This window comes from Rhineura floridana, chromosome 3 (assembly GCF_030035675.1).
Source record: "Rhineura floridana isolate rRhiFlo1 chromosome 3, rRhiFlo1.hap2, whole genome shotgun sequence".
NCBI lineage: Eukaryota > Metazoa > Chordata > Lepidosauria > Squamata > Rhineuridae > Rhineura > Rhineura floridana.
In genome coordinates this window covers 202376732-202404293 of record NC_084482.1, presented here as the reverse complement: position 1 = coordinate 202404293, position 27562 = coordinate 202376732, and the positions used below count along the sequence as shown (strand labels likewise).

At 45.0% G+C, this 27562-nt stretch overlaps 2 protein-coding genes across 5 annotated transcripts; both read right to left on the bottom strand.

Moving 5' to 3' along the window:
- Positions 1 to 1528: 1528 nt before the first annotated feature.
- Positions 1529 to 11428, bottom strand: LOC133381153 (zinc finger and SCAN domain-containing protein 2-like). 3 transcript variants are annotated; one of them, XM_061619780.1, is made up of 4 exons: positions 11327 to 11428; positions 7477 to 8474; positions 6346 to 6463; positions 1529 to 4792 (listed from the first exon to the last, which is right to left on the bottom strand). In XM_061619780.1, exons 2-4 carry the CDS (start codon positions 8227 to 8229, stop codon positions 2997 to 2999), a joined length of 2667 nt encoding a protein of 888 aa, XP_061475764.1. In that variant the 5' UTR covers positions 8230 to 8474; positions 11327 to 11428; the 3' UTR covers positions 1529 to 2996. The 3 variants fall into 3 exon arrangements, with proteins under 3 accessions (XP_061475764.1, XP_061475762.1, XP_061475765.1); XM_061619778.1 differs by lacking the exon at positions 11327 to 11428 and adding an exon at positions 11119 to 11298; XM_061619781.1 differs by lacking the exon at positions 11327 to 11428 and adding an exon at positions 11119 to 11298 and having other exon boundaries at positions 1529 to 4789.
- A 5802-nt stretch (positions 11429 to 17230) lies between these two features.
- LOC133381152 (zinc finger and SCAN domain-containing protein 21-like) lies at positions 17231 to 25773 on the bottom strand. Of its 2 annotated transcripts, none has more exons than XM_061619776.1 (5): positions 25504 to 25773; positions 23569 to 24526; positions 21430 to 21492; positions 20717 to 20843; positions 17231 to 19099 (listed from the first exon to the last, which is right to left on the bottom strand). In XM_061619776.1, exons 2-5 carry the CDS (start codon positions 24352 to 24354, stop codon positions 18150 to 18152), a joined length of 1926 nt encoding a protein of 641 aa, XP_061475760.1. In that variant the 5' UTR covers positions 24355 to 24526; positions 25504 to 25773; the 3' UTR covers positions 17231 to 18149. The 2 variants fall into 2 exon arrangements, with proteins under 2 accessions (XP_061475760.1, XP_061475761.1); XM_061619777.1 differs by having other exon boundaries at positions 17231 to 19096.
- Between the last annotated feature and the right edge of the window lie 1789 nt (positions 25774 to 27562).

Below are 27562 nucleotides of genomic sequence, written 5' to 3'. Positions count from 1 at the left end.
AAGAACTGAAGGAGTGGGCGATACAGGAAGGCCTACAATAAGAACTGAAACCGATCCGTGCTGTTGGGGAGATGGAAGACAGCGAGAGAGACTGTCCTGGATTGATTTTCTTTGAAAAATTCGTAAGTTTACATTCTTCCAATTAAAAACAGCCCTGCGGATCAGGCCATTCGGATCCACTGGGCCAGGCTGATCAGATAAAAACAATCATTAGCATTTTCAGAGCTTTAAAGAATATAAGAAGAGGCCTGCTGGCTCAGGCCAAAGGGCAATCTTGTCCAGCATCCTGTTCTCAGGTGGCCAACCAGATGCCTGTGGGAAGTTCACAAGAAGGCCCTGCACAGAATTGAGCTCTCCCCACTTGCAATTTCCAGCATTTGGTACCCAGAGACATACTGCCTCCAACAGTGGAGGTAGAACATAGCCATTGATAGCCTTATCTTCCCACCTCAAAATTCACTGTCCAACAGAAGACCTTTACTTTTAAAAACCTAGGCACCAAATAATTGCCTTTGACAAGCAGATAACTTACTCTGAAACTCAACTATAGACAAGCATGGGAGCTTCTCGAAACAATGGGCTCTCTTACTGAACGAAGGTGATGTAAGGAGGCCAGTGTGTAATGTGTCGCTTACCATACCAGGAATTGCCCAAGTTAGTTCTCAGACACTGTGGTTTCAGTTTCACAGTACAAGAAAGCAGCCTGCTACATGGTTTTTCCTTCCATAAACCATTTGTATTGGTTTTGTCTGTTCATCCTCTGTGTGATCTCCTCTTCATATTATTTTTCAGGCAGGAAGAGCCATTGGACTGCTGATAATCTGGGCAGAATTCACTGCTATGTGGCTCCCAAAAGGTCACCCAGAAGGGAATGAGGCCCTCAGGCTGAAAATCAGTATTAGACCAGACATAGGGAATGTTTGGCCCTCCAGAAGTTGCTGAAGTACAACTCCAATCATCCCTGGCAATTGGCCATGCTTGCTAGGGCTGTTGGGAATTGTAGTTTAGCAACATTGGGAGGGGCAAAGGTTCTCCCCTTCTGCATTAGGCAGACACCAACTACATTGTGTTTTGGACATCTTAGAACGTTGTACACTGCTTATAGGTTTATAAAATGAGTAAAAGCAGTTTTATAAATTTTCTGCATAAATAAATGAATGTCACATCAACAGCATGATCAAATAAAATACTTAGGACCAGCCCTGCCTGTTTCTTAACAATATGTAGCTGCAGTGGCCCTCCCTTTCAGATTGAGAAAACATTGTTGGGAAACTGCCCTGGGCTCCTGCTGGGAGGAAGGGCAGGATATAAATCAAATAATAAATAAAGCCATTAATTCCTTGCTAAAGGGAACTAAGCTAGGAGAAAGGAAGGAATGTTCATCAGCTTCCTTGTTCTGTTCTGCTGTTAGATGAAGGCAGGTGCCATCGGAAGAGTACAAGAGAACCCTCCATTGTTTTGCTGAAGAAAGCACACTCAAAAGGCAGCACCAAAAAGTGGGGGGGGGGACGGGACAAAATCCAACAAGTTCAAAAGACCAGTTTATTCAAATTGTATACACCAAAGGCGAGCTCGCTGGCTGAATGTGAATCCTCATACAGCCAAAACAACAATATAGCCATATTCGGTGGGAAATATCAGCAAGTTCAGGGAAAGAAATAGACAAAATCATTAGGGGGGAAAACCCTCAAAAGCAGCACAATGAGGACGGAGCATGATCAGTGGCTGCACAATATTCTGTTGGGGGCCAAAACTGGAAAACTGGGGGAGCAAAGCAATGCAACAGAACATCCTGGAGAAGGGCATGGCTGGCTGGAACACTGAACAGAAGGACTCTGCACTGCAACATTTTGTTGCAGGCTGCACTTACGGATGCATGAATCTCAACCCCAATGCATTTCAACACCAGGATCTCCGAGCTCTAGGCTCTTTATCGAAGTTAGAGTCTATAATCAGTTCTGTAAAAGGATCAGCTGCAGAAGGAAATCTGGCTTCCACAATGCCAAGAGTTATCATTGTAGGAGACAGAGTTTTTTTCCAGAACTAGCCATTTATAGCATGTTGAATTTATGCTTTTTTATCATCTTGCTTAGCACAGAATCATTATAGTATAAATCACATCCTGGCTTAAAGGCAAAATTGCAACTTACTGCAACTAATGAGGAGAAATAAGGAGGCGAAGAACAGGGCTGTGTGATCATTGCCATTCTGTAAGAGTTCAGAAAACTCACAGGATGTGGTTATTGATAACAGAATTCTTCCTGAGAATCTCAGCTTTGTTTTTTGCTTCAAGGAGCAAGTTCCTAAGCCTTATGATTGTGAAAGTATGCTGGAAAGTGTGTAGTCAAGGCTTGTTGAAACCCCAGCAGAGAGATGAGACACCAATTGAACCTGAGAAAATATACTAATAGAATCTATGAATTTGTAAATCCCAGCTCTCAACAGAACCCACCAGAGATTCTGTTTTGAGGATAAATGGATCTGGTATGCATTTTTTCCACAGCAGTAACATCCCAGATTTGGGAAAAACAACAGGATTAAGTGGGGAGACTTGGCTCTAGGCTGTAGCATGGATGGAGAATCTATGGCCCTCTAGATCTTGCTGGACTTCAACTCCATGCTGGCAGGGGCTGACAGAAGTTGTAGTCCAGTAATATCTGAAGGGCCACCTGGTCTATAGCCTTGATATTTCCATCCTTGCAATTGCAATAAAAAACAAAACAAAGTCTTTAAGACGGTCGTTCCTTTGCAATAAGGGTTAGCCTATCAGGGAAACTGTTTCCCTAGTCTACAAAGTGTATTTGCGATATACGTAAATGGTTTCTTTCCTGACTGAATAGTATTTATTTAAAGTCACCAGTTTACAAGGCTCCTGGAAAGGACAGTAAGCAAGAGGTGGCTTTAGTTTTTAAAGGGACAGAAAGGGAAAAGGCTATGAGAGATGAATGGAAGCAAAATCAGTTACAATTTTCCCAAGTTCTCATCAGAACTGATCTCTAGCTGAAACTTTTCCTGCAACTGGAACATTTGTGTGGTTTCTGCCCTGCATGATTGCTTATGGGTGCAATGAGATTGGGCCGTCTGACCATGTTTCGCCCACAGTCCGAACACTGATATGGTTGAACTCCTGTGTGGACACTCTGATGCGTAATGAGGTGTGAACTGTTCCGAAACTTTTTTCCACAGACTGAACATTCAAATGGCTTTTCATCTGCACAAGTCCGTGCACGCACAACAAGATCTGAGGTCAAGTAACTGCTTCGGACACACTCTGAACATTTCAACCCCTTTTCTGCCTGGTCTGACCGCTGCCTGAAAGTTTTTCCACATTCTGAGCATGTACAAACATCCTCTCCTGCATGAATTTTCTGATGTCGAAGAAGAACAGAGCTTGAGGTGAAACTTTTCCCACAGTCTGAACAGATGTATGGTCTCTGCCCTGTGTGGATTCTCACATGCACAAGAAGATTGGATCTCCGATCAAACGTTCTCCCACAGTCTGAGCATCTATAGGGTTTCTCTCCTGTGTGAATTCTCTCGTGCAATACAAGGTGGGAACTCCACCGGAAGCTTTTATCACAATGGGAGCATTTATATGGTTTCTCTCCTGTGTGGGTCCTCTCATGTGATTTAAGATTAGGGACATTTCGGAAATTTTTCCCACACACTAAGCATTTATGTGGTTTTTCTCCTGTATGAATTCTCTCATGAATAATAAGGCTCTGTCTCTGGCTAAAACTTTTTCCACAGTGGGAACATTTATGCTGCTTCTCTCCGGTATGGACCTTTTGATGCGCAATGCGTTGCAAACTATTCCTGAAGGTTTTCTCACAGACCGAGCATACAAATGGCTTCTCTTTGTGGGTTCGTACATGAGCAACCAGTTCTGAACTGACTTCAAAAGTTTTCCCACAGGCAAAACATGCAAATGATTCCTCTGCTGCATGGGTCTTCTCATGTTCAACAAGTTCGGATTTTTGGCCAAAACTTTTGCCACAGTAGGAACATACTGCTGTGTGGATTCTCTCATGAGATATAAAGTGTGAGCTCCAACTGAAACACTTCCCACAATGTGAACATTTATATGGTTTCTCACCTGTGTGAATTCTCTGATGTACTTTGAGACCTGAGCTGTTTCTAAAGTTTTTCCCACACGATGAGCATTTATAAGGTTTCTCGCCAGTGTGGGTTCTCTGGTGTTTAAGGAGGTCTGATCTTTGACTGCAGCTTTTTCCACACTCTGAACATATGTAAGGCTTCTCTCCTGAGTGGATTTCCTCTTGAGAGGTCCAGCCAAAGGTATTTCCGCAGTGTGAGCATTTATGTGGCTTCTGTCCTGTATGGGTTCTCTCACTTTTTCCACAGTGAGAACATTTATACAGTTTCTCACCCACATGGGTTCTCTCGTGAGTCACAAGATCTGAGCTGCTACTAAAACTTTGTCCGCAATGCCAGCATGTGTATGACTTCTCCTCTGTGTGAATGCTCTCATGCACAGTAAGATGGACAAAGCTTTCCCCATATCCGTCATATTTTATCTCATTTTCATCCTGCTGGACAGTGGATCCATCACCTTTGCAAATACCTGGTCGGAGAACAGAATGATCCATTCCATTTTCTATGTCATTTCCATTCTGCTTTTCAGCTGCATGTTGATGCCCATCAGCTTGGTGCCAACATAGGAAATCATTCTCTTTAGCTGTGTTCAGTGATGTCCTCAGTTGCTCCATTTGCTCAGGATTCTGCAGCAAAGGTTTCTGTTCCTTGCTTTCACTGAGCCACCCATCCTCTGCTGGAAGAAAGGGGAGAAGCCAGATAGGAATGAAGAGTGACACTGTTCTAAAGTGAGGGAAGCAGGTAACATAACTTGTTCCTGCATAGCTCATCTCTTTCCATCAGCTCTGTAGTCTCCCTGGGAAATAAGTAATAATATATTTGCCTCTTCCTGGCCTTTTCAATGTTCCTCTACAGGAATCTGACCCTTCTCTGTAGAGAAAAGAGTCTGAAACCACCAGGGACCAGCCGCTTTTGTGGGTTGGCATCATAACCACCACCCTGTGCTCTTTCAGGAGGAAGGGGAGATAAAAAATAAATAAATAAATAATGGTTAAGGGGCTGGGCCAGGACTGGGAGATCCAGGATGAAATCCCTACTTAGCCATGAAGCCCACTGGGAAACCTTGCGGCAGTCACTCTCACTCAGAGGGTTGTTCTGTGGACAGAGAGAAAGCGTGTATGCTCTTGTGTGTAGAAACTGTAACACTGTGAGAACTTTAAATGTTACAATGCTGTTCAATGATTAAAAAAACCTGACTGAATGAGGGGAGAATTAGCAGTTTTCTTCTAATTGAAGCCTGTGATATACAATGCATAGGGTTCTTCAGCTGGCAGTCTTTCAAAAAGCAGCTAGCCTGATACAATTACTAAAGAGGGACTATGTGTCTTACGAGGTCTTCTGTTATGACAGCGGGCAATAAAAAACCCGGCTTTTATAAGCATCAGTAGAATCCAAAAGTGGCAGGCTGTGATAGGTCCTTTAGCGGACATTCCATTTAAACTCATGGGTCTTTAGTTATAGTCAGAATTCCAGAGGGAACCTGTGATTAGTCAGAGGGTTCTGACTGGGGCAGAGGAGTGTGCTCTAGCAAGAAGTTCCTAAGCAAAATTGCACTGTGCAAGTAAGTCTCAGAAGCCGCCATTTTAAATTCCCCACAATGCCCCAGAGCAGTTTTGCACTGCGCAACCTGAGGCACTGTGGGGAATATTTAAAAATGGCAGCCTCGTAGTCACCCAGTACTGCCATCATGGAAGCCAAGGTTGAGGTGCATATGTGTGGGGGGGGATGGACATAGGAAGGGTGCCAATGGATGGTACTTTAGTAAGGGCTCCATCAACCCTGGGGACCAGTTCTAGCCTAGACTATACAGCCTTTCCCAACCAGTGTGCCTCCAGATGTTGTCGGACCACAATTCCCATCTTTGCTGACCATTGGCAATGCTGGCTGAGGCTGATGGGAGTTGTGGTCCAACAACATCTGGAGGCACACTGGTTGGGAAAGGCTGCAAGGGTTGTATTCAAGCATTAAGGCAAGGATTCCCCCCCCCTTGTCCCACAGGTGCCCTGCACTTCCCTAAAGCTGCTCTGGAGGGTTGGAGTAACTCCCAGAACAAACTTAGGGGGCGCATGGGGGGAGAAGAGGGGGAGATTGTTCTGTTGCGCAAGGAGAAATCATGATATGGGAAGATGATACCATCGTTTTAGACGCAGGAAAATGACAAACCCAGAGATGAACTGGCTTCAGAAACTGTACAATGCTTAACTCAGACAGGAAACCAGAAAGGCTTACTCAACAAGCTTGTACTCCCATCGGCTTCCAGTTCGGCCTGTGTGAAAAGCTGCATTTTCACTCCATCTTGCAAAGCTTTATTTGCCTTGGGGGAATTTACAAACTCCTCTTCCATGATCTGGAAAGGGGGGGGGGTCGGAATGAAAGCAGATAAAACATATTATTGAGAGGGTGGGTAATAACGTTTATGTATTTACGTGTGACAAGGATTTAAATTACCCCTTTTGTCAAAAGAAGAAAATTTAATAGCAACTTACAGGGATTAAGTATTTGCTTTGAGTATTGAGGGATTGAGTATTTGCTTTGCACGCAGAAGGTCCCAGATTCAATCCCAGCATCATCAGGGAGGGTGGGGAGAGAACCCTGCCTGAAACCCTGGAGAGCTGCTGCCAGCCAGTGTCAACATTACAGAGCTAGATAGACCAATGGCCTGACACAATATAAGGTGCACCATCTACAGGTGGTATTCAACACCAGTCATACTCAAAGTCAATGCACATGACTTAGATGCATTAATTTCAATGGGTTTACTCTGAGTAGGACTGAGCTGAATTCAACCAAGGACTCAGGTAGAGACAAGCCTTTCTGATCACCTGCTACCTGATCCTTTTCAAACTGGAGACTCCAGGGATCAACCCTGCAACCGTCTGCATGCCCTCAGAACCCAGATGCATTACACAAATAACATACACCATGTTTGGACAAAATTATTCTGAGTGCAATAAGTTAATGGTTTCTGTGAGTCAACTGCACAGTCCAGCCCCATCATAATATTTCTGTTCTCCTCCTCCAAGGGCGAGAAGCCTCTGGACCTCTAGATGTTATTGGACTACAACTCCCATCAGCCCCAGCCAGCATGGCTTGTGGTCAGGGATGATGGGAGCTGTAGTTCAGCAACATTTGGAGCACCATTGGTTCCCAATCCCTGACTCATTGTCCTACTAGCGCCTGGCCCAGTGTGATCCTAAAGCCCAAGGGAACTGTAACTCACCAGACAAGAATAGCTGCTCCTTGCTGGCAACCAGGCCAGTCCCTTTGTCAAGGCTGCTGGGGGCCCAGTTGGGGTTTGTGGTTGTGAACGACACAAGACACAAGAGTGCTTCAAGGATGCCAGTTTGGAAACATGCTCACCTGCCCTTCCCAGCCTTTGGCCTCTTTCTGCCTCAGAAGGAAATCCTCTGCCAGGGTCACCGCCTGGGCGCAGCTCTCCGGGTGATGTTCCCCGACCCAGCTCTGCATCCGGGGCGGCAGGATGGTCAGGAACTGCTCCAGGGTCACCAGCTCCAGGATCTGCTCCTTGGTGTGCCTTTCCGGCTTCAGCCACTGATGACAGAGTTCCAGAAGCTGCCTGCAAAGCTTTCGAGGCCCGTCAGCCTCTTGGTAGCAGAACTTACGAAAGCTTTGGCAGTGCCTCTCCACCCCCACAGCATCCCCAGCCAGAGGTCCTGCTTCCTCACCGTGTTTGTCATCCAGATGGGCCTCGTGTGCTTCCTCAATGAGATGTGGCTGGATTTCGGAAACCCACAATCCTCTGGGCCATGTCTTGATGTCCATCACTCCCTCTGAGAGCATTTTAGAATTGTCCCATGGCCTCAGCTCAGGCAGCTGCGGGTTCTCCTCTCCCAAATGAGGAGTCTGTAGCGTCTTCAGAAACTCCTGCAACTGGGCATCCCAATTCCTTGATGGCCCCTCATCTGGTTCCTGTTTCACAGTTTGTCCAGCTTTCCCAAGCAGAGCCTCTCTGACCCTCCCAGTTTTTGGAAGAACTTCCCTTAACTCTACTGGGTTAGAGCTTGCCGAGTTCTTCTCCTCCATCTTGATCTCTGGATCCATGACCTGCTTTAGCAGAGACCCACCAGCCACTGTCTCTTGTAAGCCAGCCATTTCCTCCCACGGGGACGGGCCTTATTGTGCTCTTCCCTGCTCTCTCTTTCAGCACCAACCCTTGAGGGATGACTCAGCACTGTTGCCAAATCCTTGCAGATCCATCAGCACAAGAGACTGACCAATCCAACAAAGTTCCATCAGCAGAACAAACTCATCCAAAAGCTCTTTTCATGTGACACAGCAAAGTGACCGGGCCTTTCAGCAACTTGAGGGAGCTGACCATTCTCCATAACACCCTTGTGCTGCCAAGGAAAAAATGCACAGACAAGGAAAATAAGAGAGAATCTTGTAGAAATACAGGTAAAAATGCATGAGAATCTCTTAATGAATGCAATGGAGAAATTGTGTTTGTTTTGCCCCTTCAACTCCCACAATCCTGGCTGATTCCAGAGCAAACAACATTCCCACTTATACTGAACGCTAAATGTAAATGTACTGCCTTCAAGTCGATTCCGACTTATGGCGATCCTATGAACAGGGTTTTCATGAGGCTGAGAGGCAGTGACTGGCCCAAGGTCACCCAGTGAGCTTCATGGCTATGTGGGGATTCGAACCCTGGTCTCCCAGGTTGTAGTTCAGCACCTTAACCACTACACCACACTGGCTCATGCTAAAAGCTAAAGATACATAAAACAAAGGTACCTCTCCAGCCACTTTTAATAAACTGCTGTGCTCATAATCAAGATTATTGAAGCATTCATCCTACCTTTCTGAGAGTTGGCAGTTATGGGTATTGGGAGCACTGTGGGTGCTGCGGGCCAGGACAACTAGCTACAGTGTCTATTATGAGGAGGCAGCAGAGCTTAGCAGCAGAGCCCGTGCTTTGCATGCAGAAGGTCCAGCATGTCCAGTCTCAACTAGCAGCACCAGGAAGTACAGACCCACATCCAAGACCACCTAAAGTAGACCCAGCCTTGATTAGATCAGACAATGATCAGACTCAGTGTAAGGCAGCTTCACATGTTCATCCAAATATAGATTTATATTTGCCCGGCTGCTGTATTTTTATTGCGTTTTTGATGGTTTTAATGGTCTTACAGTAAATCTTACTTATTTTTCTGAAGTAATTTTAATTGGCATCGCAACACATAAATGCTGTAAATACATACAGAGTTACCCACTGGTTGTATTTTTCACCTTTTTAAAAAAGTTACAGCTACATCTTTTTTGGAATCATTTGTTTTCATGGAGGTAATCATTCTGTGTCTGGACTGTCCCACTGGGCTACAGCGCCTTAATCTGCAACAACTAGCATGTGATTTATATTTAGCTCCAGGCCGTAAAATGCTTCACTTGCCGATTCTGCTGACCAAATCTCTGTTAAAATTCACGGGAGCAAGTTATGCCAAGTTCCTTTTGGCCAAATGTCAACCCAAAGCCCACCCCCTATAATCTGAAAGACCTTTCCACGAATCCCCAGGTGTGTGTATGGATGTGCAGGTGTGCACGCACATGGGGCTGTTCACCAATGCAAAACAGAATCTGCAAGAGCTCGCAGCCTACATCTATTTTGTTAAATATAAGATACACAAAACTGAACAATGTTGTAAATTAACATAAATAAGATTGGGGGTGGGTGGAGGTCACAAGCAGCGCAAGACTCAAAAGCAGGGCTGGTCCAAGACATTTCCCTGCATGTGGTAGAACAGGAAATAGCACCCTCTCCCCACAAAAAGTCAAGAGGCAGGGTACCCAAGCCCGGCCAAGTTGGGAACATAGGAAGCTGCCCATACGCTGAGTCAGACTGTTAGTCCAGGTAGCTCAGTATTATCTCCAATGACTGGCAGCAGATCTTCAGTTTCAGGCAGGGGTTTCTCTCTCAGCCCTACCTGGAGACACACCCCTTCAAGTCAATGTGTATAGCGGCCCAGGCTGATGAAGGCATTTTGGGACAGAAGGCACTAAATAAATAAATATCAACAAAAGTTCCACAAGCACCTCTCCCCTCTCTGGCAATGAAACAAAATAATAGTAAAACTAACTCTCCGTTGCTCTTTCAAAATACCCAACTCACTCTGCCTTCTCACTGTTGGTTCTCTGCTTGTGGAATGCCCTCCCTGGTGAGATGCACCTTCCCCCCCACACACACAATGATAACTTTCAGGAGGAACTGTAAAAACATTCCTGTTCACCCAGGTATTTGGTGGTTGAAAGATACCCTACCTGGAAACCTTGGAGCTACTAGCTGTGAGGGTATGTCACTGCTTCAAAATCTTTTTAGATGCTCAACACAGTGGGGAGGAGAGCCTGGCTGGGAGCCCAGAGTCTGTGAGTTCAAATCCCTGCTTGTGTCTCCTGGGTGTCAAGGGCCACAGTGAGTGATCACCCCCATAGTGAATGGCTCAGGGGTTCCGTCACCTGCCACCTGTGCAGCCATGGGCAAGCTGCATAGTCCCAAGGAGCCCAGTTGCCCCCCAGCTGGCAGTTGTGGCCAAGGAAGGGGCTGGCTTATGCAGCTGTGGCAAGCCGAGCAGGCCCTAGCCAGCTGGGGAGGACTAGCCTTAGAGGGAGGCAATGGTATACCCCCCTCTGAATACCGCTTACCATGAAAACCCTATTCATAAGGCAGCCATAAATCTGGATCGACTTGAAGACAGTCCATTTCCAACGTTTGTAAACGTTTATTTATTTATTTATTATTTTAAATTGTATTGCTGCTTTGTTGTTTGCCACTGTAAGCTTCTCTGGGAGGAAGGTCAGGATAGATATTTTATTAATAATAACAATAACGCCCATGTATAGGAAACGTCTTCATTGTTTGATGCTTTTTGTCCTATGTGATTTGCAGGCAACTAAGACTCAGAGTGAGGGACATTTTTTTAAAATTGAAAAGGCAAGCCATCTTGCAAGCTTATGCAGACTCTCCCCAATTTCTTTTTAACTCACCTAGTCCTTTCACTCCTCCCTGCATTGCATTCCCGGGGAATCTGCAGGCACCTCAATCATTCCCAGGTTACAGAGCAAAAAAAACCACAACCTGCTCCCATCCAAGGAAAAGGACCGGAAGGAGCCTTCACATCGGCATCGTCTCTGGTCACATGCGTGGGGCGCTCTAGGATTCAGATCGCCTCAGCTTTAACCCCTTCGAACGTACCTGAATGGAGGATGCAAGCTCTATCGCGTCCCGTTAAAGTCGAGGGAGCAAAGCGATACCTGCATTAAAAAGTCTCTGGCTGGCTCCAATTGGTTCAGTTCTTAAAAATTGTATTGCTTTCTTAATATCGCCTTTGTGGCTGCGTTTGTGATAACTCGGCCTCTATGCTAACAGACGCACAGAGACATAAAACAAGCTATAGCCTGCCTTCCTAATGTGCGTGGCCAAGATGACTTCAACTTGACTTCGTTGATACATTTTAATGACTCTCTTGAAAGGAGAATCATCAACGTTTATTTTTTTTAAATGGCAAAATGATATTGTTATTGTTATTATTTATTATATTTGTTGGGCGTTTTTCTCGCCGAGTTGACCCAAAGTGCCTTAGTTTAACCAGTTAAAAACAACAGAATCGTTAAAACCTAAAAACACTTCTCACAATTAAAAACCAGTTAAAATAAACACCATCAATATAAATGAAGGGCAGGTGTGCAAGTCTCACCCCACTAGAAGAGGTCGTAAGTAGCCAAGACCCCACTCATTAAGGGTGCAAGACCTGGGTAAAAAGAAAGGTCTATGCCTGGCACCTCAAGATGGATAAAAATAGTGCCAGGTGTGCCTCCCTGGGGAGAGCATTCTACAGCTAGGGGGCCACCACTGAAAAGGCACTTTCTTTTGTTGCTTCAGCCAAATCCACCTCCCCAAACATGTGAATGCTAAACATTATTAATTTTATGCACGGATGGGGAACTCCTGTCCCTCCAAAAACTGTTGGACTCCCATCCAGCACGGCCAATGGTCAGAGATTACTGGGGACATAAACCAGTGGTAAGAACACCTGCCTGCATTCAGAAGGCCCCAGATTCAATCCCGGGCCTCTCCAGGTAGGGCTGGGAATGTCCCCTGACTGAAACCCTGGAGAGCCACTGTCAGTCATGGTCTGACTCTGTATGTTTCTACTTATTTATTTTAGTTCATTCTATTTATAAATTGCTTCCTATGAAGTAGCTCAAGCAAGGCAACAATAAAACATGAGAAACAAAACCATACATGCAACAATGCTATATGTTAAACCATCCCACAGCCAACACAGATACAAACTTGTGTTTTTTTTAAAATCTCCCCTTAAAAGGCTTGTTGAAAAAGGAAGATTTTCAATAGGTGCAGCAAAGACAATAGAAATGGACCTTGCCTGATGTGAAAGGGGAGGGAATGATGAAAACTGCAGCCCAAGAACATCTGGAAGCTGCCAGGCTCCCCATCTAACCTTTCCAGAACCAAAGAAGTGGTGAACTGACTCATTTACAACAGGGGTAGGGAACCCTTTACAACCTGAGGGGCTGCATCTACGCAGTCTTCTGGGGTCCACATGTCAGTGGCAAGTGGAGCCAGAGGCAAGAAGGGCAAGCAATTATTGTAAATGTTACCTTTGAACAGTGGACTGGTTTCTGCATACACTCACACACCCTTCCCTATCCTCCATCCAAGCAAGTTAGAGGCATAATCAGACTACAAGGGCATCTTACTGCCAGGCAAAAACACTCCAGGAAGATGTCGCTGGAGAGAATCCAAAGGGCCACAGAGAAGGCACCATTTGGCCCCCAGACCTGAGGTTCTTCACCTCTTCATCAAAAGACCAGAAGTCCCTGCCTGAAGACTCATAACCTAACAGACACACAGTACAAAAGATCAATGGACAGAGCCAAGTTGATCTTCCCTTTGTCATTATGTTCTTCCTGGAGGCTTAAACCAGAGCCTAAATAAGGTGTGATTCCCCCAACTACTTTTCATGAACAGGACGGTATTCATTTATTACATTTTTCTTCCACCCATCTTCCAAGGAGCTCAGAATACAACACGTGTCTCCCTTTTTAAGCTCCTGGAAGGTGGGTTGGGCTGAGAGGCAGGGACTGGCCCAGGTTACCTAACAAGCTTCATAGCTACATTCAAGGTTGAAAGATCTTCTTCTAGGTGGGAATACCATCCAAAATTTCAGACGAAAAATAAGGATGTGCTTCCGTGAAAAAATTCTGATAGTTTCAACTGTATTTTAATGGGTTTGGGGTAATGTATTCTGTCATCTGTATTGTAATATACATTGTAATGTGGGGGTTGGACTTGATGGCCTTATAGGCCCTTTCCAACTCTATGATGGGGATGTTTTCTGTCTGATAAGGTGAAAGTTAGTTTAACTTTTAATGGGGGGACCTTAACTGAGAGCTGTGAATTTGAATTCTCAGTATGCAAAAGAAGAATAGAAAGTGTGCATATGATTGGTGGTTTCAGTGTGATTGGCTGGGTCTAGAAAAAGTGCCATCCATGGCCAGCTGCTGGTCAGAAGAGTTAGTTGTAGTTAGTTGGTTGGACAGGCCATTTTTGTTGGTGTTTGGTGTTCGCGACCTGTGAGGTAGTTAGGGTTAAGAGACAGTGACCAGATCAAGGTCACCCAGTTAGTTTTTATGACTAAGTGAGGATTTTCAGAAAATGTAATACAGAATATGACTGGACATCACAAGCAGCTTCCAGACTGTTGCTATTTTCAGATGGAATTATGTATCAGCAAATTCATGGCACACAATTGTAACTGATTTTGGTAATCTGGCGCAACAAATGGTGGTCTGCTCCTCCAAAAGACTCGACTTTTTACAATAAGGAAAGTGGCAGGAAAATGCACTGGAAAGTGTGACGCAACACTGTCTAATTTCCCCTGCATACACATTAGAATGAATGCTCAATAAATAGATCATATGGAGATACCCACAATTAAAAGCTTAAATCGAAATTTATCACGTAACAAAGACAAATGGAAATGCATGAACAATGCAGTCCTAATTGTGTCTACTCAAAAGTAAGTCCTATAGAATTCAGTAAGATTTACTCCCACATAAATGGGGTTAGGATTACAACCTAATCTCCAAAATTCCAACAATAAATGCAGGATCATTCTGTTTGGATTTACACTGTTGAAAGCTTCAAATAAAAAGTTGATCTTTTATTCCTTGGCCAAACCATAAACAAGGGAAAGAACCAGACCAGTGGATCTCAAACCACTGACCAATTGAAAAGTGCTGAGTGATTTGGAAGATCTTAATGATTTTTTTCTGCCTGTTGTGCTAGGTGCTGTATTATTTTTAATTGTCTTTTTATTGCTTTTTTATTTTGTATACGTTGGAATTTATTGTATTACAATTTGTATTCCATAGAATTCAAATTGTAATACAAGAAGTAAACGAAACCTTAAAAAGACAAAAATCAGTGGGTTGTATTCAGTGCTAGACCTACACAGAATGTGTTATGTGCCCTCAAGTCAATTACAACTTATGGCGACCCTATGAATCAGCAACCTCCGGTACCATCTGTTGTAAACCACTCTGTTCAGATCTTCTAAGTTCACCTACGCAGAATAGACCCACTGAAATTAATGAACCTAAGATAGTCATGCTCATTAACTTTAATAGGCTTATTCTGAATAGGACTACCACTGAATACCACCCATAATGAATATTTAATGCAATGGATGTGCCGTCTCCCGTCTTCAACCACAAATCCACAGGCATGGCATGGACCACCTGAATGAAACTCATAGACCACCGATGGTTTGTGGACCACAGATTGGGAACTCCTGAACTAGGCAGTTACCAACTGTTCATCAGAAAAATGGAAGCAGACCTGGGGCGGTCTTTGGTTATTCTGCTTTGATAGCTTCTTCTCCTGATTCTCCTGAATAATAAAACTTTTGAAAAAAGAAAAAGAAAAGTGGTGGCAGACAGGGGTTTTAGCCTTTGTCTAAAAACCCATCCTTGAAAAACTCTTCAACTTGTCCCCCCATCCATAAATACGGTGAATACACAAAGTATGTAAAGTAAACACTTTCAAGTCCTGTAGCTTTCAATGAAAAAAGTTAAAATATGTTTAACTCTTCTCCACCCTTATCTCCATTGAAATAAATGACACTTGCAAATTTCTATTTTTTTGTTGGATTATTTTACCAGTCTTTAAAAAAAAAATTGTGTAAGATACCAGCCGCTGACCAGGATTGTATGTGGAGTCAAGTAGAAGAGAATCCCACTTGGAAAACATTTCTTCCCAGAAATCTTCAGTAGATGAGAAAACAGGAACAAGGTAATTATAAGCCACTTCACAAATCAAAATAGCTACAGAGTGTCAATAACGTTTTGGAATAACAGCTTAAAACAGAGTCATGCACAGAACAAACTGAATTGTGCATTCCAGCAACTTACATCATCCTGAGGAAGTCACAGCTAGTGTGATCAAATTCCAAAAAGAAAACTGCTGACCACAGAAAAGAAACTGATGTTGTGACTCAAAAGGATATTCTAGGGAAGGGCCTCACTGTTCTGGAGAAACAGTTTGGGCGATAACTTGCCTTGCTCACAGCTCAAGGCAAGCGGGAGAAGCTGCAGAAGTGGCATTTCAGCAAATTAAATTGGAAAAGACCCAAGTAGATAAAAATACAGCCTGGTGGGCCATCAAGCTGCAGAAGCCAACATTAAGACCGGGGGGGGGGGGAGAGAACAAAACCAGAGTTCAACAGCTAGAAAATAAAGTCTCAAACTTGAAGATGCGATACTCAAAATTGTTTGACACATCAACACCGTCCATTTAAAGCACATGGCTTCCCCTAAAGAATCCTGGGAACCATAGTTTGCTCCTCGCAGAGCTACAATTTCCAGCCCCCTTAATAAACTACAGTACCCAGGATTCTTGGGGGGAAGCCATGTGGTTTAAAGGTATGCTATGGATGTGACCAGAGAAGCAGAGCATACATTTGCACCATATTTAAAACAGTACAGCTGCTGGATTTGTTCTGGAAATATTCCTTAATGCCATAGTACCTTGTTCTAAGGATTAAGAGACCATCAGGGTGAAGTATGGTTTAGAGCAGGGATGGGGAACCTGCAACTCTCCAGATGCTGTTGGACTACCACTCCCATCATCCATGACCATTGGCCCTGCTGGCTAGGGCTCATGGGAGCTGGAGTGCAGCAACACCCAGAGGGCCAAAGGTTCCCCATCCCTGGTTTAAGGGTTGCTGGAGTCCAGATTTAGTTTTGGAGATGTATTGTTTCTGCTGTTATCTGGAATACATTCTTGTAACTTTATTGTTACTGAACTTATGATCAGTGGATTGTTTAATTTTATTGTATGTTTAATTATTCAAGACATTATCATTAACCTACGGTTTAGAAGGCTATTTAAGTCTTGTCAGGTCTTGCAATTGTTTTTGAAATCGCATTTTAAATTGCTGTGAACCGCCCTGGGACTTTATGGTGAAGGGTGGGTAATAAATCAAATAAACACTATTCATCACAGTTAGTGAATTATCTTCTGTCGCCTTTTTGATGCTGTGAGCCACTTTGAGCATGGTTTCCCATGAAAAAGCAGCATACAAATAAATGATGATGATGATGGAGAGGCAAACTACATGTGATGTTAGCAGCATGGCTAAATAGCATGGTGAGGATCGGCAATGCTTTTTGTTAAGAAAAGCAACTGCGAGACCCCCATAGTTTTAATTCGCTTTCCAAAAAAGGCACACAAGGCCAGCATGAAGGAGGAAAGAAGAATGTTGCAATGGTTGCATCAGTGTCCTTTTTCCTTTCCTGCTGCAAGAAGCCAGAGGCTGACTTAGGAGCAGTAGAGAACACCGCCGGACAGACTGAAAAGGGAAGGTTGTTTGCCTTCAAAGAGCATCTGGTTTGGCCACTCTGGGAAACAGGATGCTCAGCTGGAAGGTCTGATCTTACATGAGCCTTTTCTTAGGTTCTTAACTTAAAAATGACATGAATGTTGCTCACCCCCCCAAAAAAAATCTATAATCTTATTGAAAAAGACGCACCAAGAGGGAGGCGTGAAAAGAAAAAAACAAACACAAAATCCAGCATTTGCAAGGCACGTTTATTAGAATTTTAAATACTGCTGTGTGTGAATCCTTACATAACCAAAACGACAATATATATTGAACCTTCTGCGTGCAAGGCAGACACTCTACCACTGAACTATGGTCCTGAGTTACAAAGTTTCCCAAGGTTTGCAGTGGTAGATGAAATCTTTAGGGGGGGGAAATGGAAGGAGGAGAGAGATCCCCAAACAGCCCAATAAGGACTGAGCATGTTCAGTGGCCACAGAATGCTGAATGTCTGTTGGAATGAAAACTGGGGGAGGGTGGAATGGAATCAAATATCTTAGGAAAGGGCATGGCTGACAGGAACACGGAATAGGAACATTCAACCTTTTTTTTATCCATTTGTAGATTCATAAATCTCAAACCCAACATGTTTCCAATGCCGAGTTCTGTAAAAAGCAAAACAAGAAGCGAGGACCTAAGTGTGCTTTAAAACAACAGTGTGTCTGAAAACAAGAAAACGTTAGCCCCTATAAACATTTCTTGTTGGACACAGTCATTATAGTACATATCACACCCGTACTGTATCAGATACAACCAGAGCCAGAAGGTTTTCCTGCATTCTAGGCAGGTAGAACCTTCTTCCCTCATGTGGATTCTCTGGTGTTAAGGAACAGAGCTCCAGGTGATTTTTTGTCCAAAATTCTGAAAAGATGTATAATCTCTGCACAATGAGCTACAAATTATTCCTGAAGGTTTCCCCACAGGCACTGGAACAGCTGCTCCCACAGGCAAAGCCACACAAATAGCTTCTCTGTTGTGTGGGTCCTCTCAAGTTCAACACGTTCTGGCTTTTGGTTAAGCCTTTCTCACAGTAGGCACAGTCCTGTGTGGATTCTCTCGTATGCCATAAGGTATGAACTCCAAAGGAAACACATCCCACAACGCAAGCATTTCTTATGGTTTACACGGTTTCTCCATTCTGTGACTCTCTTGATGTACTTTGAAACCTGTCCAGCTTCTCAGGTTTTCTCCACACAATGTGCATATATAAGGTTTCTCACCCGTGTGGGTTCTCTGATGATTAAAGAGACCTGCTCGCCCACAGAAGGTTTTCCCACACTCTGAACACTTATACCGTTTTTCTCGTGCGGGGACCCCCTCTTGAGAGATCCAGCTTAAGTCATTCCCACAGTGTGAGCACTCATGAGAAGCCTCCCCTGTTCGGATTCTCTCTCTTTCGCCACAGTAGAAGCACTTATACAGTTTCTCGCCTACGTGGCTTCTCTCATGTGTCAGAAGGTCTGAGCTACTACAGAAGCTTTGGCCACAGTGCCAACACTTGAATGACTTCTCCTCTGCATGGCTATCCTTGTGAGGAATCCAGCCAAAGTTCTTCCCACAGTGGAAACATTTATGCAACATCTGGCCTATGCGGATTCTCTCTTTTTCGCCACAGTGGGAGCATTTATACAGTTTCTCAGCCACATGGGTTCTCTCATGTGTCAAAAGATCTGTGGTGCTACTGAAGCTCTGGTTGCACTGCCAACACTTGTATGGCTTCTCCTCTGTGCGAGTGCTCCTGTGCATAGCAAAGTGGGAATTTTGACCAAAGCCTTCCCTGCACTTATCATATTTCACTTCTTTCTCATCATACTGCAGGGTTATGGGCTCTTTGACACCTTTGCAAACCTCTTTTTGGAGAACAGATTGATCCACTCCCTTCTCTTGCTCTTTCTTGTTTTCCTTCTGGTTCTCTGCCCTGTCTCGCTTCTCATCAGCTTCTCCATGACACAGAAAATCATTCTCTTTGGCTGTTTTCGACAACGCATCCAGTTGCTCCAATTGTTCAGAACTCTCCTGCAAGGGTTTCCGTTCCACACATTCATCAAGCCTGCCATCACCTGCTGGAAGAAAGGAGAGAATCCAGATAGGAATCAAACCTCACTCGAAAATTAAGGGAGGTGGCAACACAAGATGTTCATGCAGTTGACATAGCTCATCTCTCCCTGTCAGCTCTGTGAAAGGTGTGGGAGGGAGGTCCTAGCTGAACACTTTAACCAAGTTGCCAACCCACAAAGATGGCCTTCGTGATGATCTGGCCCTTGGTAGTTGGGTTAGTCCAGATTTTCCCCTCTGCAGGATGGGGTAGGAAGGCTGATTCCTGCAGCGGCACATCCACTCCTTCAGACAAACCATGAGCTGTAAACCAAAAACAAACCTTGGGTACGGTTCATGGTTTGTCTGAGCAAAGCAATCCATGGGTTGTATTCAACGCACTCCTACCCAGAGCAGACCCATTGATATTAATAAACCTAAGTTAGTCAAGTCCAATACTTTCAATGGGTCTACTCTGAGTAGGACTAGCATTGAATACCATCCCATGAGCCCAGATTCAGGCACCACAGTAAACCAATGTGGTGCCCTCCAGATGTTGCTGGACTACAACTCCCATCACTCCAGGCCATTACTCATGCCGTCTGAGGCTTATGGGAGTTGGAATCCACAAACATCTGGAGGGGACAATGTTGGCTGCTCCTGTGCTAAACTAAACTTTGCCTTAGCTCACAACAGCGCAGCAGGACCAGAGGAGGAGCAATTCAGCTGCCATGTCCTCTTTGGGATCCTGCGCATTCGCACTATGCCATGATTTGGCACTGCATGACATGCGTACTGGGTCACACTCTGCCAGAAGATCCCAGGGCGGAAACATAGGAACAGCGACAGAAATGGAAATGCCCAACACACCTTAACTCTCCCAAAAAAGCCTGGGCTGAGAGGTGTGTCTTCACATGCCACCTAAACATCATCCGCGTCATAGTGAGACTCACCTCAGAGGGGAGATCGTTCCAAAGGCAAAAGGCCATCACAGAGAAAACCTACCTCAGGGCTCCCGCCCCACAAATCTCATTTCCCAACAGCAGAGTTCCCGCTGGAGATCTTAAAACTAAGGAACATAGGAAGCTTCCTTATACCAAGTGAGATCATTGGTCCATCTAGCTCAATATTGTCCACGTTGACTGGCAGCAGCTCTCCGGGGTTTCAGGCAGGAGTCTCTCCGAGCCCTACCTGGAGATGCCAGAGATTGAACCTGGGACCTCCTCATGCAAGACAGATGCTCTACCACTCAGCTAATGCCCTTCCCCTTTTACGGCACGTATTTGGGCCATAAATATTAACATTAGGGCCTTAAATATTAACATTAATATCTTAAATCAGGCCTGGAAGACAGTAGGCTGCATATACACCATACATTTAAAGCACATTCATAGCCAGTAATGTCCCCCAAAGGATCCTGGTAACTGTAGTTTGTTGATGGGAACAGTAGCTTTGTGAGGATGTAAACTACAGTACTCAGGATTCTTTGGGGAAAGTCATGTAGTTTAGATGTGCATGGAACATGCTTTAAATATATGGTGTGGATCTGCCGTCGGTTGGCCCAGATCCAGCCCATTACCCCCTCCAGCCACTGGTTCACCACCTGCACTGCCTCTCCCGATCCAGATGGCAAAGGAGAAACTTACTCAACATGTTCACACTCCCACTGGCCTCTCGATTTGCTTCTGCAAAAAGTTGTGTTTTCACCGGGTCTGGCAGAGCCTGGTTTGCCTTGGGGGGACTTACAAACTCCTCTTCCGCCATCCTTACAATCTGGGTTGTGTGGAGGGAACGAGTTCAAAATGCAAGTCAGGATGGTCGCAAAACGAAAGGTTACTTATTTTACTTATTACCCTGCCCTTCAGTTTTTTAAAAAGAGAGCATTTTTGAGCAGCTTACAAGGATTAAAAGCACAACATAGGATACTGCCTCCTAGCAGGCCAACTACTTGTCCATTTCCTCCAGGTTTTCCCATTTCAGGGGTTACCCATGTGGTGCCCATGGACACATTGACACCCTTGATCCTGAGGCAGTGAGATTGGTTACCTTTTTCTCCCTTGAAAAGAACACAGAAGAAGGAAGAATGCTGAAGAAGGAAGATGGAAGAATGACATCCTTTCCAACTTCCTCCTTCAGCTCTATGGGCTTTTCCAGTATTCCTCCTGGATCTGCCAACCCCTGCTCTACTCTGACAGGCAGTGGCTCTCAAGGATCCAAGGCAGAGGACATTTCTGATCACTTGCTGCCTGATCACTTGTAACTGGAGATAGAAGAGAATGAACACGTGACATTCTGCATGCAATGCATGTATTCTACCACCGCGTACAGCCCCTCCCAAAAGTGTAGCCCTCTTACTCACCTGGATAGGGCTTGCCTCACATGTGAACTGGGACCTCTCGCACCCTAAGAGAGAATCACACTCCTAGACCAAACAAGTCAGACAAAATTGATAGCATCAACATTACAAACCAATGTTATAAGCGGCACAGATGTCCAGGAAAAAAACCTCTAAAACAGGTTTAGACATTAATCTCCCAAGCATCCTAGCAGAGATAAAAGGCAGCCTTCACCCAAGAGATCATCAAAAGGGGCACAAGGTAAAAGAGGTTTGGGGAGAGTGTTCCGCAGCTGGAGAAACATGACAGAGAAGAACCCATCCCTGTAGCCAACTGCTTAGCCTCCAAAAGGAGGGGCACCCGGGATGCAATTTCAGTGGACAAACGTAGCAGACAGTCAGCTATGCTCAGGTCACGTTACTTTGGTCAAGGTGAAGTTCCTTTCATGATTTGTCCTAATACAAGTCTCCAATATAGGCCAGGTTCATCCTCCAAACGTTGCCTTAGGATCCCTCCAGACGTCCTTTTTATTATTTATTATTAATTATTATTGCATTTATATCCCACGTTTCCTCCAAGGAGCTCAAAGTGGCGTACATGCTTCTACCCTTCCTAATTTAATCCCAACAACAACCCTGTGAAGTAGGTTAGGCTGAGAGGAAAGGGACTGGCCCAAGGTCACCCGGTGTGCTTAATGGCTGAGTGAGGGTTTGAACCCTGGTCTCCCAGGTCCTAGTCCAACACTCTAATCACTACACCACACTGGCTTTTATTATGCGTTCATGATTATTCATGCTCATGGTGGCACTGGGGCGGTTATACTTGATCTCGCTCTCAATACTGTTTGTTCCTGCAGAAGTTCTGGGGCAGACATGCTGCTTCGTTTCCAATCAGTGCACATCTCATAGCTTCCTGCTGAAATCCCATAACAGTTTTTCCCCCTCGACTCCAGATCCTACAAGACACTCTCCCTGCCTAGTGGCCTCTTTCCACCTGGCCTAGGAGGGTGGGGCCGTGGCTGACCACAACTGTGGAAGGTATTATTACCCGAAGATGCTAGAGACCATCTCGACTGTGGGGCGTTGTTTAGGGGCTTCTGTTTGGGCCACAATTTAATCCTGCTAGTCAGTTATTTTTGCTGTTATTGGGATTATCTTGGACCTTATTAGGAATGACAAGGGTGTTTCAATTTACTTCATGCTTCTTAAGATGTTTGCTTTAACTTACTGTTTGACTATTTGAATTTTGTCTTGTAACAGTAAAATATGTAACTTTTTTTCATGCTGTGAGCCTCCTTGAGCGTAGATTACTATGGAAAGACAGCATACAAATAAAACACGATGGTGATGATGACTTTTGTTGTGCTGCAGCAACAAAACCTGCCAACAGTGGCCAACATGATGCCCCACTGGGAAGCCCCCAAGCAAGACCTGAGCACAACAGGGCTCTCCCCGACTGCAGTTTCTGGCAACTGGTATTCAGAAACATGCCACCTCCAACCATGGAGGCAGAGCACAGCCATCATGGCTAGTAGCCATTGATAGCCTTCTCCTCCATGAGTTTGTCTAATCCTCTTTTAAAGCCATCCAAGTTGGTGGCCATCACTGCCTCTTGTGGGAGCACATGCCATAGTTTAATTATGTGCTGTGTGAAGAAGTGCTTCCTTCTGTCTGTCCTAAATCTTCTAGCATCTTCCGATGGGAACAACAGAACTAAAAGTTTACCATTTTTCAAAGCTGGATCTCTTACACCACATACCTTGAGCACAGCATGTTCTCTCCCTCCTATATTTTTTTTGGGGGGGGGATGGGAGGGAAGGCTGTGAGATTGGGTGAAGAGTTTCATTCATTCAGAGTGAGGGCAAGAGGCCCCATCCTCCAATTTGGCTTTGTGATGCAAAACTGGTCTGTTGAATGAGAGTGCTAGAAGGATGTCACCCTTAAAAACTGGTCCTGAGCCAGCTGCTGGGAGAGGTAATGAATAGGAGGTGGTTTGCTTTCAGCTACGAACGTTTTGTAAAGTATCACGCAACCAATGTAAATATATGCATGTTTGCTTTATAGGCAAATTATTCTGGGAAAGTGGCCAATTCAGGTTTCGTGTTTGTGAACGGAACAGTCCCAAGAAAGCTTCAGGGACATTAAATATGGGAACATGCTCACCTGCCCTTCCCAGCCTTTGGCCTCTTTCTGCCTCAGAAGGAAATCTTCTGCCAGGGTCACCGATTGGGTGCAGTTCTCCGGGTGACGTTCCCTGACCCAGTTCTGCATCTCTGGTGGCAGGATGGCCAGGAACTGCTCCAAGGTCACCAACTCCAGGATCTGCTCCTTGGTGTGTCTCTCTGGCTTCAGCCACTGACGGCAGAGTTCCTGCAGCTGCCTGCAAAGCTTTCGAGGCCCGTCAGCCTCTTGGTAGCAGAACTTACGAAAGCAATGGCGGTGCCTCTCCATCCCCACAGTATTCCCGTCCAGAGGTCCTGCCTCCTCACTGTGTTTGGCATCCAGATGGGCCTCATGGGCCTGTTGCGCTTCCCCAGTGAGATGTGGCTGGATTTGGGAAACCCATAATCCTCTGGGCCACTTGTTGACATCTGGAGCTCCCTGGGAGGGTAACTGAGGTGTTTTAGGATCATCCCATTGGCTTGGCTCAGGCAGCTCTGGGTTTCTTCCTCCCGAATGGGAATCCTGTAGTGTCTTCAGAAACTCCTGCAATTGGGCATCCCAGTTCCTTGATGGCTCATTGCTTGGTTCCCGTTTCACATTTTGTCCACCTTCCCCAGACAGAACTTCCTGGATCCTCCATCTTTTTGGAAGAACCCCACTCCCCCTCCCTTCTCCTTGTTCAGGGCCTCCTGAGTTCTGCTCCTCCATTTTGATTTCCAGATCCATGCCCCGCTTTAGCAGAGACCTGTCAGCCACCTTCCCTTGTGCTGTGCTTTTCCCATCCATCCTTCAGCACCCACCCTTGGAGGCCTCAGCACTTTTGTTGTATCTTGACGTTCTGTCAGCAGAAGAGACTCATCCAGTGAGACTCTTCAGATGACACAGCAAAGCATTCAAGCCTTTCCACAACCAGCAGGAGCCGTTTATACTCTGAGGTAAAACAACTGTCTTCCACTGCCTAGGACAAAATAAAACACAAAAGAAAGATTAAGACTTATAGCCTATGAGTCTGCAGGCAAAAACCTCTGGGGATCGCTTAATGAATGCAATGTAATAATTGTGTTCAGATTTCATCCTCAACACTCAAAATTTTGATTGATTCCAAAGCAAGGAAAATCCCAACTTATAAAAAAATTGCTGACAGGTACACAACATTCACCCTTTAGCCATTTAATCATCCTGCTGTGCTCACAATCAAGGTGATAGAAACATTTGTGCTACTCTTGTCCTGGCAGCGTCGCAGGTGCTGTGGACCAGGACAGTTTGCTGCAGGCTCTATCTTGGACAGTGATGGGACAGGAGGCAGCGATGGTTACAAACCTGGATGGCTATGACAGAGGATTAGACTAATTCAGTCAGGGTAAGGCTGTCAATGGCTGCTTAGTCACAATGGTTATGTTCTACCTCCATGGTTGGAGAAAGTATGCCTCTGAATACCTTTTGTTGGGAATCTCAAATAGGGACAGCCCTGTGCGCTCAGGTCCTGCTTGTGGGCTTCACATTGGGGCATCTGGCTGGCCACTGTGGCAACAGGATGCTGGACTAGATGGGCCATTGGCCTGATCCAGCTTCAGGATTCTGCTTAGGCTCTGAGGCTGTTCACCAAAGAGAAAAAAAGTACCAGCAGAAGCTTACACCTACATCCCGTTTTTCTTAATATAAAGATATACAGAACCGAAAGATGTTGAGAGAGGCAAAACTCAAAAGCAGGGCCAGCCTACGTTTTACTGCCTGTGACAGAACAGGAAACGACACTTCCTTCTCTCTCCACCCCACCCCCAAAATCAGGTGCACAATACCCAGGCCCAGCCAAGTTATCTTGGCACGTGGACAACAAACCCACAAACACCTCCCCCTCCCTGCCAGTAAAAATACAATAAAAGGATATGGATAGTAACCAATCATTTCCTGCCTTTTCATGACACACAAACTCACCTCGCTCTGGTAGGGATGGCTTGCAGCCTTACAGCCTAAACAGCAGCGGCCCCACAACAAGGGAATGTCCACTGCTGAGCGTCTTGCCCAAGGAGGCCTCCCTGTGACTACCAAGGCTCAGAATAAGGGGCAATTTTTCGCACCCTTCTGGGAATCTGCAATATCTCCCAGGCTACCCAATAATAAAAGTTTCGGCCCCTTCAACGGGAAAGAGGACCGGAAGGAACCTTCATTTTGCCAACTGGATGGACCGCTCTAGGATTTTGTGCTCTCTCGCTTTAACCCTTTCGTGGCCAGGAACATTAGCTGTAGACGGCTGAAGTTGTGGCAGCCGTAGGAGGCGGCCCAGGTGTTGTCTTTCAGGAAAGGTCGTTGGCAATGCGTGGTTTCTGAGGGCCCCTCCAGACTGGTGTTTTATTGCAGGTGTTTTCTGCAACATGTTCTTGCCACAATAACAGTACATTAGTGGTGGGTTTATTTTGCCAGTTTGATCTGTGATGGTTGCCCAATATTACATTATTGCTGTTTATTTATTTGAAAAATGGAAACGGACTGCCTTCAAGTTGATTCCGACTTATGGTGACCCTATGAATAGGGTTTTCATGGTAAGCGGTATTCAGAGGGGGTTTACCATTGCCTTCCTCTGAGGCTGAGAGGCAGTGACTCGCCCAAGGTCACTCAATGAGCTTCATGGCTACGTGGGCATTTGAACCTGGGTCTCCCAGGTTGTAGTCCAACACTAACCACTATGCCACACTTGCTTTATTTATATCCTGCCTTCCCTCCAAGGAGCTCAAAATGGTATACAAACATGGTTATCGCACTCCTGATTTTATCCTCACAACAACCCTGATGTAGGTTCGGCTGAGAGACAGTGACTGACCCAGTGAGCTTCATAGCTGAGCGGAGATTTGAACACTGGTCTCCCGGGTCCCAGTCCAACACTAACCATTACACCATACTGGTTTGGAGGGGCTATAGTGCAACAAAAGCGGAACAACACACACAGCATTCTGAGCATTTAGGCAAATAGTCAAGGAACAGAGACAAATGGTCAAGGAGCACCTAATGACTTTGAACAAGTTCAAATCTCCAGGCCCCACTGAACTGCATCCTAAAGTATTGAAGGAACTGGCTGAAGAACTCTTAGAACCACTATTATATTTGTGAAATTGTGAAGGACGGGTGAAGTGTCGGATGACTGGAGGAGGCTGAATGTCGTCCCTATCTTCAAAAAGAGCAAAAAGGAGAACCTGGGAACTACAAACCAGTCAGCCTGACATCAATCCCTGAGAAAATTCTAGAGCAGATTATAAAGCACTCTAGTTGGAAGCACCTTGAAAACAATGCAGTGATTACTAGAAGTCAACATACATTTGTGAAGAACAAATCCTTCTAGACTAATCTTATCTCATTTTTTTGATTGGACAACCTCCTTGATAAACTGTGGCACTACTGTGGACACAATATATCTCAATTTCAGCAAAGCTTTTGACAAAATGCCCCATGATACTCTGATTGCCAAGCTAGCTAAATGTGGTGTGGATAGAGCTATTAGGTGGATCCACAGTTGGCTACAGAATCGTACTCAAAGAGGGCTTATCAGTTGTTTCTTCTCAAACCGGGGTGAGGTAACGAGTGGGATACCTCAGGGCTTGGGCTTGGGCCCAGTGCTCTTCAACATTTTTATTAATGACTTGGATGAGGAGGTACAGGAAATGCTTATCAAATTTGCAAATGACACAAACTCGGGAGGGATAGCTAATACCCTGGAGAACAGAAACAAAATTCAAAGTGATCTTGATAGGCTGGAGCACTGGACTGAAAACAACATAATTAAATTTAACAAGGATAAGTACAAATTTCTCCGTTTGGAAAAAGAAACCAAGTGCACAGTTATAAGACGGGGAATACTTGGTTCAGCAGTACTACACAAGAGAAGGATATTGGAATTGTTGTTGATCACAAGCTGAATATGAGCCAATAGTGTGATGTGGCTGCAAAAAAGGCAAATGCTATCTTAGGCTGCATTAACAGAAACATAGTTTCCAAATGATGT